The sequence below is a fragment of the Xyrauchen texanus genome, chromosome 18 (assembly GCF_025860055.1).
Source record: "Xyrauchen texanus isolate HMW12.3.18 chromosome 18, RBS_HiC_50CHRs, whole genome shotgun sequence".
Taxonomy (NCBI): domain Eukaryota; kingdom Metazoa; phylum Chordata; class Actinopteri; order Cypriniformes; family Catostomidae; genus Xyrauchen; species Xyrauchen texanus.
Window position 1 is genome coordinate 12,697,891 of NC_068293.1, and position 14,237 is coordinate 12,712,127.

Here is a 14,237-nt window from a genome sequence, read left to right on the forward strand (position 1 = left end):
AATTGATCAAAAGTCTGATTGCTTGGGGGAAGAAACTGTCATGTAATTGATACCGCCTGCCTGATGGTAGCAGTGAGAGCAGCCCTCAGACTCTGATGATCCTCTGAGCTTTTTTCACACACCGCCTGTTATATATGTCCTGGAGGGAGGGAAGCTCACCTCCGATGATGATTCTGGCAGTTTGCTCCACCCTTTGCAGGGCTTTGCGGTTGTGGGCGGTGCTATTGCCATACCAGGTGGTGATGCAGCCAGACAGGATGCTCTCTACAGTGCTGGTGAAGAACCGTGTGAGGATGTGGTGGTTCATTCCAAACTTCCTCAGCCGTCTCATGAAGAAGAGGCGCTGGTGAGCCTTCTTCAAAACGGCCTCAGTGTGGACAGGCCATGTGAGTTCCTCAGTGATGTGGACACAGAGGAACTTGAAACTGCTGACTCTCTCCACCGGTGCTCCATTAATGGTGATGGCGCTGTGTTCTCTGTCTTTCTTTCTGAAGTCCATCACAAGCTCCTTGGTTTTACTGACGTTGAGGGAGAGGTTGTGCTCCTGAAACCAGCGTGTTAGTGTGTGCACCTCCTCTCTGTAGGCTGTTTCATCATTGTCAGTGATCAGACCTACCACCGTCGTATCATCAGCAAACTTAATGATGGCATTGGAGCTATGTGTTGCCACACAGTCATGTGTGTACAGGGAATACAGGAGTGGGCTGAGAACACAGCAGAACGGAAGAGTGGTTTGATTTGCCAAATGGTGGGTGGGGGAGGGATTTGTAGCCATCCCGGAAAGGAGAACAGCAATGGTCCAAAACCCAGTCCCCTCGTGTGTTGAAGCTGACGTGTTGGTGGTATTTTGGTGCGATTGTTTTAAAGTTGGCTTTGTTAATGTGGCCTCAGGCTGTGCAGTTTCCTGCTCGCTTATACTCCCATACAGTTCTTTGAGTGCCTGGTCTGTGTCGGCTTGTGGGGGGATGTACACAGCTGTGATAATGACTGCTGTGAATTCCCTCGGTAGCCAGAATGGTCGACACAGAAGCATGAGATATTCCAGGTCAGGGGAGCAGAAAGACTTGATAAAATGTATGTTCCTCTGAACACACCATGATTTGTTGATCATAAAACATACACCACCACCTCTGCTTTTACCTGAGAGGTCTTTCGCTCTGTGCACGGAGAACCCAGTGGGTTCGATGGCCGAGTCTGGAATCTCCGCAGACAACCAGGTTTCTGTAAGGCAAATAACGCAGCAGTCCATTGTTGGAAAGAGATCCGTGCTCTCAGCTCGCAGAGCTTGTTGTCCAGAGACTGAACATTTGTCAGTAGTATACTGGGTAGCGGGGGTCGGTTTGCACGACGTCTTACTCTGATGAGAACGCAGGCTCTTTTTCCCCTTTTCCTTCTGCGTTTCCGCGGCTGGGCAGCCCAGACAAAGGGCTCCGCTGGCGTGTTTGTAAACAGCTGGTCAGCATTGAGGAATTTGAAGTCCGGTTTACAGTGTGTAATTGTAGAACCAATGTCCAAAAGTGTTTGTCTGTCGTATACAATAAGGCAGACAACATCCAAGACCAAAAAACTAAAAACTGTAAACAAAACAAACAATAAACTGCAGTGTTGTGTCGGAGCTCGCAACGCAGCAGCCATACTTGGTGCCATCTTGTTCCCACTCAGGGAACCAAGGTTACATATGTAACCGAGACATTCCCTTTCATAGGACCTGCACACTGCGTGATGATGCAATGGGGAATGATATACCATCACACCATGCGAATAGTAGTCTAAGCTAATGTGCCAAGCATACAGGGGTGCAAAAGCAAGCTTAAAAATATAAAAACTATGTCTTTACGTTTGTTCTAACAGAGAGAGCATAGGAATCAGGAGACAAATTCATGTCCAGATTATAACATCTGTCAAAAGTATGTGGAGAGGACCACCCTGCCACCATACAAGAAGAACGAGCCAGAATACCCGTCTAAAGCATACAGACAGCTGTTCTGACTTACGCTACTGGCTAGTATGTGGTCATGAACCCGCATAGCCCCAATAGGGCACAGCACATGCAGCCTTTCACTCTCATCTGACTCAAATGGAGGAGGAGAGAAAGACAGCAAATTAATACTCTGTGAGCAAAAAGATATAGGTCTCAACACAACCATTGATAACCCTGGCGTAAAATCCATACACAAAGGGTTGATTGACAGGGCATGCAAATCACCAACCCTCTTAAACTAAGCCAATACCAAAAGCAATGCAATTTAAGAGTCAAAAACGTATCAGCCACTGATGCTAAGGGCTCAAACAGAGCACCAGAGAGCACCTCTAACACCATAGATAAATCCCATAATGGGATGGACAGGGCGAAGGTATGGAAAGGTATGGACAGGGCAAAAAGGCCAAAATCTACGCACTCTGCCCATAAAATGGAGACAAGAGATTGTCTACCAACAGAAACCCCATTCACAAGTGCATGCTCAGCCACTATAGTGGCAACATAGACTTAAGCGTTGTCGGGGAACCCCAGCCCTGAAACACTCCTATACAGCACTTCCAGCACTGAACCGATTGGGCAGTGAACTGGAACTTCACTTCGCATTGAACACCAAGAGGTGAAAATACGCCACATAAATGTATTTAGTATCAACTACAGTGGGGGATAAACCATCATTCATAAGAGCACCACACTGAGGGGCCAAACCCATAACTTCCTTAAGTCTGGTGAGGGTGCCAAATGCTGTTCCACACCTGACATTCTGACTGGAATCCTCCCGAACCCTCTGCAGAACTACATGCAGGCTAATCGGTAGAATGCATAAAGACACGCTGTCAGTGTTGCTATATAGGACAGTGATTTAGCCGGCGCATCGATGACAAGCATTGGCGGTTGCAAGACAGAGAACCAGATGGGACAGTGTGACATCATGCTCGAAGCAAACAGGTCCATGTCAGCTCTACCAAACCTCCTCCAGATCTGATCCACAATCTGAGGATGTAATGTCAATTCTCTGGGTATCAAACCCTGTCTGTACAGGATATCTGCCCACAAATGTAAGTGACCTGGGACATGCACGAGACCAGAACATTGTCCTGTGTCCAAAGAAGAATGCGATGTGCCAGCCTCAGCATCACCGTCCTGTTGTCAGACCAGAAGAGAATACGATTGTCCCAGATCTCTAGAAGGAAAACTGTCAATGTATATAGCACTGCCAACATCTCCAGACAGTTTTATGTGGCAATTTATCCGCTGGCCTATCCATATTCTGTAAGCTGGACAACCTTCGTACACAGCGCCCCAACCCATGGAGGAGGTGTCTGTCATTATCACTTTGCGGCAACACACCTGTCCCAATGGAATGCCAGACAACAGAAAGTGGGTCCATTTCTATGGTAACAGATCATGGCAACATCCATGCATAATTTTTAAGAGCACATGCCTCAGTGGTTGAAGATTGAAGAAGCTGAAGAGTCTGCAGATCCAAAATGTGGATGGCTTGAAGCCTCAAAGGCGTCAAAGCTGCATGAATGCATGAATGTGCATGGTGTCCAAAGCAAGCGTTGTTCGAAATTACACAATTTGGTATACTTTGCCCCCAATAGCAAATCTGAGAAAACGTCTGTGCTTTGGCGTGTTACAACCTGGCTCAGGAATGCAAAAAAAGAGAAGCCCAAATATAAAAGCCAAAATAAATAGAGATATTAATTAGTGTCTAGGGTTTTTTAAGAAAATTTGAAAATAAATGGAGAAAATTCAACATGATGTTAAGGGGCAGACTTCAGCAGCGGCACTCCCAAGTAGGGAAGTCAAGCCATTCAAACTGGCAGTCGTGCAGAGCCAGCAAAGAGAAGCCACTCGATTTGGAATTCCAACCATGGTAAAATAGGCAAGTCCCAATTAGCTACAGGTGTAGCCAATTTAATCACCTGCTGAATCAAAGAAAGACAAAGGAGTGGAACAGGAAAAAACAAAAGAGGTATAGCCATAACGGGTGCAGTCCGAATGTGGAAATAAGCGTCCTTGAATCTATTGTCACAAAAAAAGTCACCTGGCTGCACTTGTGACATCATTTGTTTTTGCGTCAGCACTCTGAATCCACATTTCATGAGAGTGAAATTGAAATGTCTCAAATCCAAAATGGGACGTTAGCAGCCGTCTCTCTTCGGGATCAGGAGATAACGGCTGTAAAAAATGCATTCTCTCCAAGAAGGGGAATCTCTCATATTGGCCTTTTCTGCAAGAGAGAGTAAATTTCTTGAATTAAGAACGTGGCTTTCTAAACAGAAACCACTGTAGGAATCACCTTGTTGAACAGTGCCGACAACACCTGAACTAAATGACATAACCATGCTTTATCGTTCAAATTACCCAATTCTATACAATCTGTAACTGCCGTTAAGCTGCTAGATACTCTGCTACTGCAGCTGATTGAGTGAGAGTTCATAATATTTTGCCTTTATTATATCTAGGCATGTACACTCACCTAAAGGATTATTAGGAACACCATACTAATACTGTGTTTGACCCCCTTTCGCCTTCAGAACTGCCTTAATTCTACGTGGCATTGATTCAACAAGGTGCTGAAAGCATTCTTTAGAAATGTTGGCCCATATTGATAGGATAGCATCTTGCAGTTGATGGAGATTTGTGGGATGCACATCCAGGGCACGAAGCTCCCGTTCCACCACATCCCAAAGATGCTCTATTGGGTTGAGATCTGGTGACTGTGGGGGCCATTTTAGTACAGTGAACTCATTGTCATGTTCAAGAAACCAATTTGAAATGATTCGAGCTTTGTGACATGGTGCATTATCCTGCTGGAAGTAGCCATCAGAGGATGGGTACATGGTGGCCATAAAGGGATGGACATGGTCAGAAACAATGCTCAGGTAGGCCGTGGCATTTAAACGATGCCCAATTGGCACTAAGGGGCCTAAAGTGTGCCAAGAAAACATCCCCCACACCATTACACCACCACCACCAGCCTGCACAGTGGTAACAAGGCATGATGGATCCATGTTCTCATTCTGTTTATGCCAAATTCTGACTCTACCATCTGAATTTCTCAACAGAAATTGAGACTCATCAGACCAGGCAACATTTTTCCAGTCTTCAACTGTCCAATTTTGGTAAGCTCTTGCAAATTGTAGCCTCTTTTTCCTATTTGTAGTGGAGATGAGTGGTACCCGGTGGGGTCTTCTGCTGTTGTAGCCCATCCGCCTCAAGGTTGTGCGTGTTGTGGCTTCACAAATGCTTTGCTGCATACCTCAGTTGTGTGTGGTTGGAGTGGTTATTTCAGGCAAAGTTGCTCTTCTATCAGCTTGAATCAGTCGGCCCATTCACCTCTGACCTCTAGCATCAACAAGGCATTTTCGCCCACAGGACTGCCACATACTGGATGTTTTTCCCTTTTCACACCATTCTTTGTAAACCCTAGAAATGGTCATGCCATGCTCAAAATTGCTTAAATCACCTTTCTTTCCCATTCTGACATTCAGTTTGGAGTTCAAGAGATTGTCTTGACCAGGACCACACCCCTAAATGCATTGAAGCAACTGCCATGTGATTGGTTGATTAGATAATTGCATTAATGAGAAATTGAACAGGTGTTCCTAATAATCCTTTAGGTGAGTATATATAGGTTGCCCTGATTATCTACATCAGGTACGATCATTGATAAAACACCTTCCCTGGCATTTTGAAAAGGGAAGAATGTGTGAACATTGGGGGAATTGGGAACAAGCTGGTTCACCATAACAGCCCCAGCATTATTGGGGGGTGTTTTGTGTACACTTGTGCATGTTGTACATTGAATTATGTTACGCCTGCCCTGAGACCCTTGGTCCAGGAGTCAAAGGCCGAATTTGAGAAAACTCACTACTCACAAAGCTCCATATTCGGAGGCCGTAGTACTGGAAAATCTGGGGATAGTGCCCCATGGCAAAAAAATCTGAGCCTCTATGAAGTGCCATTCTCCTCATAGTTTTTTTTTACAATGCAGAAATATCAAATTGATCTGAAAGTTAAGCTGTTTCCAATGACGTCCTTACATGTTGCCACTCAAAAGGGAGGAAACAATCCTTCAATGTGAGTCGCTAGAAACAACACAGGCTTAGACAAATTTGTACACAGAAGTAAGAAAATATGAGGGATGGCGCTATAGGCTGACACTTATAAGTAGCCCATGACGTAGCTCCTTAAGTGTCGCTTAAGCGCTATTAGCCAATGGATTGGCGTGATTGTATTAGGGCTTCAAACCACGTGACCACTAACATGTTCTCCATTGCATCATCATGCAGCGTGCAGAGTTCCTGTGAAAGGGAACCTTGTCTGATTACATTTCAAATGCTTTTGGCAAAATATGACCATGATCACATACATTTCAAGAAATCAGACTGAATAAATGGTACTTTAATGTAATAAAAATATTAGTATGTATTAATCTTTAAAATATAGTTAGGACCAGTTATTCCTTAAAAGTACTAAAATAATTGTGAATGGAATCCCTAGTGTTTTTCACAAACCACTAACCTACACAATACCGCACAACAGGTTGTATTTCTGCATTCATGATTTTCCATTTACACAAACTGTTACCAATAAAAATGGAAAAGGAAATGACATTTTGCTAATTTAGATGAAAACATCTTAATGGTGAGAGCGGTGACTCAGTCATTGATGGAGAGTTGTAATGCTAGATTGCTGAAGCACAGAAAAGATGTAGGTATATTTGTAACATTAATAGAATGATTTACCGGTACCTCAAAACAGTGGAATCCAGAATGGGACATAAAGCAATCTAGCAGATATTAACTTCTAAAGGGTTCTGCCACTGAGCAATTTAGAGTAATGTTCAAGTTTGTATTTGCTTGCTTTTTTTAGGGCAGTTAGGGAAATTATGAACAGCTGCATTTCTTTTTTTTAAATCATAGGTCACATTTCATTACTTACTAAATTGAGTCTCTGTAACACCTGAGACTTTTGCCCTAGCGGCCACCAGAGGTCGCTAGGAGTTTAAGAGTATTCCAAACTCCCCAGTGATGCTTCCCTTTTCCATGTTCCACAGTGAAATATTTTCCAGTGCCTTATTCCCTAGTGCCTTGCTCTCCGAGTCCCCTGCAGCTCTAACCTCTGAGCCTTTCATGGCTCCACCCTCCAAGCCTCCACCTCCTGCAGCTCAGCCTCCTATTGTTCTGCCTGATCTGCCAATGGTCTTCTGGCCATCTGCCTGATCTGCTCTGGTCTTCTAGACGTCCGCCTGATCTACTCTGGTCTTCCAGCCATCCATCTGATCTGCTCTTGCCTTCTGGCCGTCCGCCTGATCTGCTCCAGTTTTCCAGCCATCCGCATGATCTGCTCCAGTCTTCCAGCCGTCCACCTGATCAGCCTTGGTCTCCCGGCTGTCCGCCTGATCAGCCCTGGTCTCCTGGGTCTTCTGGTCATCCACCCTCTGCTCCAGTCTTTCGCCGGCCACCTGATCTGCTCTGGTCTTCTGGCCATCTGCCTGATCAGTCCTGGTCTCCCGGCCATCTGCCTGATCAGCCCTGGTCTCCCGGCCGTCCGCCTGATCAGCCCGGGACTACCGGCTGTCTGCCTGGTCAGCCATGGTCTCCCGGCCATCTGCCTGATCAGCCCTTGTCTCCCGGCTGTCCGCCTGATTAGCCCTGGTCTCCCGGGTCTTCTGGCCATCCACACTGGCCCTGACCTCCTTGGTCTCCAGGTCTTCTGCTAGAGCAGCCCTGGTGTCCTTGGTCTCCAGACCGTCCTCATGATCTGTCCTGGCCTGCTCGGTCTCCTGGTTCACGTCTGTCCTTCGGACTCCCAGTTCGCTCCATCTTGGCCGCCTGGCCTGTTTTGCCCTCTCGTTTCCCCTGTGCTTTCTTGGACTTTTGCCCTAGCGGCCACCAGATGTGCAAGAGACTTTTAGTTTGAAGTTTTATGTTTACCCTCTTCTCTGTTCCAGGTTCCTGCCCTAATGGTTCCCAGTTGTATCTCATTTACCTTGTTTTCCCCAGTGTATATAATGTCCTTGTGTTGCTCAGTCTTTGTGTTATTCCTGTTAACCCTTATGGATGTAACGTTTGTTCTATTCCCAAGTTTTGGTTTTGTTTTGTTCCTGTGTATTTCAAGTTTTGTATCTGAACTCCTTTTGCTATTAAATTTAAGCTGCATTTAGATCCTGCTCATTTCACTTCTTCCTGCAATCATTACAGTCTTGTTCACTTTTTTCTTTCTATTTGTCTTAAACAAATGGCCATGACTGTACACACAGACAATTAAATCCTCAAGGTAGGTCATCAAATGCATTCACAGGAAATAGCACAATTAATACAGTTTGTGATTGCCTGGATGGTGCATATTAAAATCAGTACAATAAAGTGGACTGTAGAATACAACAGTTCCGGTTCTCTAATCTGTTTGGACAAGCAGTGTTGATATTTAAAATAATAACTGTCATTAACACTTTGTGAATATGTTACTTCAAATTAACATGTATGTACAGTTACATGTATATGCATGTATGCCTTATATAAATTTAAATATGTGCCAGCCCGAGAAGGAGGGCCTCCCTAGCTGAATCCTGGGCCAAGTTCCAAGAAACCCTTTAGAAATCCCTAAGTTAAAATTGTTAGTGTATTGTCACCAAAGGGGTTTCTAAAGGTATTTCTTGCAACCAGCTTCTGGCTCCTCCCAAGGTTTCTACCTCAGGTAATGAAACGTTTTAGAAAGTCACCCGTTACTGTAACCTTTGGTTTGCTTAGTATGGGGTTTGAAAGGCCCTACTCTTTGCAAAGCTGGTTTTGAATAGCATGTGGTTTGAAAAATGCTGTAAAGGTGAATTTAATTATTTATATAGTTGACTTAAATGTCTCACCACACTGTCCCTTCTTCTGTTCCAATTCAAACTGTATTCCACGGTAGAGCTCTCGAGAAATGAGCCCATAAGCGATGATCATCACAACTCCAGGAATAAAAAATAGAACAAATAGCAACAGAATACACCTGAAACAGAAGGGGAAACACAAATAATAAGATCAACAGAGGCACAGTAAAATTGGATCTCTTTCTTTAAGGCACTACACTTGCATTTTTAATGTGCAATAAACCCCACACCAACAAATCCACAAATGCGCAGCCATTCAAGCCTAAGACAATTATCCAAGGTTGGCCACACTTTTAGACAAGAATAGTTCTGTTTTTATTCATATTTCAACTGCACATACTTTATATCTACAGTTCACATCTTTTTAAGGCTATTTGTCACATTCTGGTAGACCATGTTTTGAGGGTGATTTATAAATGCACTGCAAATATTTAGGCTAACTGTGCCAGGATGATAGTCATTCATAGTAAGTTATCTAGAGGCCATGCATTACTGACATTTTTCTGTCTGGTCTTGACATTACTCAAGAAAAACTATTTAAAAAAAATGTGTCAGGATATGTAACTTTTCATATGTCAAGAAAAGACAAAAATAACTTGTGATTTCAAGGAAACAAGACAGAAAAATAATAATGCATGACCTCAGTGGATTTGCATACTGTATGTTTAGAAACAGTTCATTTTTGCAATTCCAGATGGTGCTACTATGAGCTTCAATCTTATTTAATGTTCTAGGATGATACACTTATCTCACAACATAATCAGTGCTGCACAAGATGTCTCACGGCTTTAATCCATACATGCATACACATTTTTTAGTCTGCCTCTGTGCAGATCTTTTTTTTTTTCTGTCTGCACATAATCACCATCAGAGGTGTGCAGCTATGCACACACAGCTTAGAGGGAGCATTGTTGGTGAACCTAACAATAGCACATACCCATGGTAAAATCTCCGTAATGCACTGCCTCTGGTGGATAATTGAGTTGTTGTTGTCACTAGCTGTCTACCTACCAGTATGATAACTAGTGGATGTCATCAAACATGAATGTGCCACAGGAGGCACCTAGCTGATTTTTAAGACACCTGTTCCTGATCATAGCACTGCAGAGTGTCAGATCCTCTTTTTTTGTCTCCCTTTATGAGATAGACACAGACAAAAAAGCAATGCCATGAGAAATAATGGAATAAAAGGATGCAATTCTCATTAAAGAAGTGTTCTGTGTTCGAACAACTGTTTAACAGTACATCGTGTGTGAGCCATTCTTAAGCATAGACTTTCAAGTCTATGCTTTCAAAACACTATGTATTTCATGGTTTATCCCAGTGCAATGCCGTGTAAGTGCATTTCTCTACACATGTTTTTGTCAATTTTTACAAACTGTCTGACGAGTAAAAATTATTTTCTCTGATAATCGAAAGCATTCTTAATAGGTTGACTTTAATTGAATCCAGAACATTCCTTTAAGCCTACTTCATGCTTGGTGTAAATTCCCCTTTCTAGAACATGAAAGAAACAATGTTGCATCATAAAGTGGCATGGTTTGCCACTGATTCAGTGTTGTTTCTCATCAAAAGTGCTCTTTTTGTTTTTTTAAATAATCCTGTGATCATTTTATTTGATCAATAATTTATTACTCTGTTATTACTGTGTTATTACACATAAAATGGTTCTGGTTTGTTCACTAACCCCAAGATATATATGCATCACTCACCATGCTTTTTCCACCTCACTCTTCGGCCAGTCATGGCGACACATGTGAGCCGTGATGTTGTTGGGTTTAGTTAACTTGACGAGGGTGCTGAAGATGGGATAGGGTGTCATAATGAGGAAGGACAAAACCCAAGTCAAAGCGATGACTTTGTAGGCATGGGAGCGGGTCTGCCATGCCCGCGACTTCAGCGGGTTGCAAATCGCACTGTACCTCTCAATGGCTATAGCCACCAGACTGAAAGTGGATATGCACACTGAACTACCTGTTATAAGACAAAATATTATAGTTTTGATAAAGAACTGGGAACATTTATGGTTTGATCATATGTTGTACAAACTAGAGTCAAACAGAGCTCAAAAGCACAGATTCTCACAACATTTTACAAAAAGGGCATTAGAGGAGTGACATCCAAGTTATATCAAGGCATGACAAATGAATGCCCTATTCGGACAGCAATTATTTTACATGGGGACGTAAGGTAATTCCAGCATTTACAGGGGATAGTCAGTGATTTTATTCTGATTAAATTAAATCCGAAATGTCGGTTGTCTGAAAAGTTGGAGGATTGTGTAACATAATTTTTTTCAATAATTTACAATAATAAAATAAATGAGTGGGAACCCACAAAGGAAAGAAAAATGAGAGCCAGATCACATAAACTTTTGAAATGGCCCATTATTATGGCAGCAATGTAATCATATTTGAATATATAAAATTTGAATATAGAAACGTGTACTATATACATTTATATATGAGGGGCCGTACAAGACATTATTCATTCTGGCCCATTCACATACATAAATTCTCCTTTCACATACATATATTTTCACTCTCACATACATACATTCTCCTCTTACATACATGTATTCTGGCCCTCTCACATACATACATTCTCCTTTCACAAACATATATTTTCGCTCTCACATACATACATTCTCCTTTCACATACATATATTCTGGCCCTCTCACATACATACATTCTCCTTTCACATACATATATTCTGGCCCTCTCACATACATACATTCTCCTTTCACATACATATATTCTGGCCCTCTCACATACATACATTCTCCTTTCACATACATATATTCTGGCCCTCTCACATACATACATTTCCCTTTCACATACAATCATTCTGGCCCTCTCACATACATACATTCCCCTTTCACATACATATATTCTGGCCCTCTCACAAACATACATTCTCCTTTCACATACATATATTCTGGCCCTCTCACATACATACATTCTCCTTTCACATACATATATTCTGGCCCTCTCACATACATACATTTCCCTTTCACATACATACATTCTGGCCCTCTCACATACATACATTCCCCTTTCACATACATATATTTTCACTCTCACATACATACATTCCCATTTCACATACATACATTCTGGCCCTCTCACATACATACATTCTCCTTTCACAAACATATATTTTCAGCTCTCACATACATACATTCTCCTTTCACATACATATATTCTGGCCCTCTCACATACATACATTCTCCTTTCACATACATATATTCTGGCCCTCTCACATACATACGTTCTCCTTTCACATACATATATTCTGGCCCTCTCACAAACATACATTCTCCTTTCACATACATATATTCTGGCCCTCTCACATACATACATTCTCCTTTCACATACATATATTCTGGCCCTCTCACATACATACATTCTCCTTTCACATACATATATTCTGGCCCTCTCACATACATACGTTCTCCTTTCACATACATATATTCTGGCCCTCTCACATACATACATTCTCCTTTCACATACATATATTCTGGCCCTCTCACATACATACATTCTCCTTTCACATACATATATTCTGGCCCTCTCACATACATACATTTCCCTTTCACATACAATCATTCTGGCCCTCTCACATACATACATTCCCCTTTCACATACATATATTCTGGCCCTCTCACAAACATACATTCTCCTTTCACATACATATATTCTGGCCCTCTCACATACATACATTCTCCTTTCACATACATATATTCTGGCCCTCTCACATACATACATTTCCCTTTCACATACATACATTCTGGCCCTCTCACATACATACATTCCCCTTTCACATACATATATTTTCACTCTCACATACATACATTCCCATTTCACATACATACATTCTGGCCCTCTCACATACATACATTCTCCTTTCACAAACATATATTTTCGCTCTCACATACATACATTCTCCTTTCACATACATATATTCTGGCCCTCTCACATACATACATTCTCCTTTCACATACATATATTCTGGCCCTCTCACATACATACGTTCTCCTTTCACATACATATATTCTGGCCCTCTCACAAACATACATTCTCCTTTCACATACATATATTCTGGCCCTCTCACATACATACATTCTCCTTTCACATACATATATTCTGGCCCTCTCACATACATACATTCTCCTTTCACATACATATATTCTGGCCCTCTCACATACATACGTTCTCCTTTCACATACATATATTCTGGCCCTCTCACATACATACATTTCCCTTTCACATACATACATTCTGGCCCTCTCACATACATACATTCTGGCCCTCTCACATACATACATTTCCCTTTCACATACATACATTCTGGCCCTCTCACATACATACATTCCCCTTTCACATACATATATTTTCACTCTCACATACATACATTCTCCTTTCACATACATATATTCTGGCCCTCTCACATACATACGTTCTCCTTTCACATACATATATTCTGGCCCTCTCACATACATACATTTCCCTTTCACATACATACATTCTGGCCCTCTCACATACATACATTCCCCTTTCACATACATATATTTTCACTCTCACATACATACATTCTTCTTTCACATACATATATTTTCACTCTCACATACATACATTCCCCTTTCACATACATATATTTTCCACTCTCACATACATACATTCTCCTTTCACATACATATATTTTCACTCTCACATACATACATTCCCATTTCACATACATATATTCTGGCCCTCTCACATACATATATTTTCACACATTCATACTTTTCCTCTCCTGCAAATGCAGTCAATATATACATGTAATATTATATATAATGTATGGATGTGAGAAGAAAACATATGTATGTAAGAGAAGAATGTATGCATGTGTGAGACAGAGTATAGTGGAAACGGAAGGAGTATAGTGGAAACGGAAGCAGGACATTTATCGTGCTGTGATTGGTTGAGAAGCTTGTACTGGGTCATGTTCAGGACACGATCAGCATGGAGATGAGACGTGAATACTGTAGCAAGCCATCGGGGTGTTACGAAATAATATTTTATCATCCACTGAAACTGTCACATCCTGTCCTCTTCCCTTGAGCGGTGGGGGACAGTCTCATCTGCACCTAACGTTACTCACAGCACGGCGGAAAGTGAGATGAGAGAACTTTTCAGACCTGGCAATTCCCGAGTCGCTTCAGCAGGACAAGAGGTTCCACAACACTAAGCTGGAGGATTACAGCATCCTTTGCGTTTTCAGACTCAGCAACACTTTGGCAACTGGAGCTCCCGGTCAAGGAAAAGGTGAGAACAATGTACATAGAAACTTAACTGACGGTTTGGAACTTAACTTAACTTTGGAAAAAA

General features: G+C 42.1%; 2 protein-coding genes across 2 annotated transcripts in view; both read right to left on the reverse strand.

Annotated features, from left to right (window-relative positions):
- Nucleotides 1-14,237, reverse strand: part of LOC127659000 (cytoplasmic protein NCK2-like) — a 576,925-nt gene that overhangs the window by 44,009 nt on the left and 518,679 nt on the right. The window lies entirely within an intron of this gene.
- The window catches only part of LOC127658998 (cholecystokinin receptor-like), a 46,427-nt gene that overhangs the window by 1,469 nt on the left and 30,721 nt on the right, over nt 1-14,237 (reverse strand). The window contains exons 3-4 of the mRNA XM_052148599.1: nt 10,580-10,841; nt 8,859-8,986 (exon numbers count right to left, since the gene is read on the reverse strand). Of these exons, the coding sequence (XP_052004559.1) occupies nt 8,859-8,986; nt 10,580-10,841 (390 nt within the window). The remainder of the gene's footprint in view (nt 1-8,858; nt 8,987-10,579; nt 10,842-14,237) is intronic.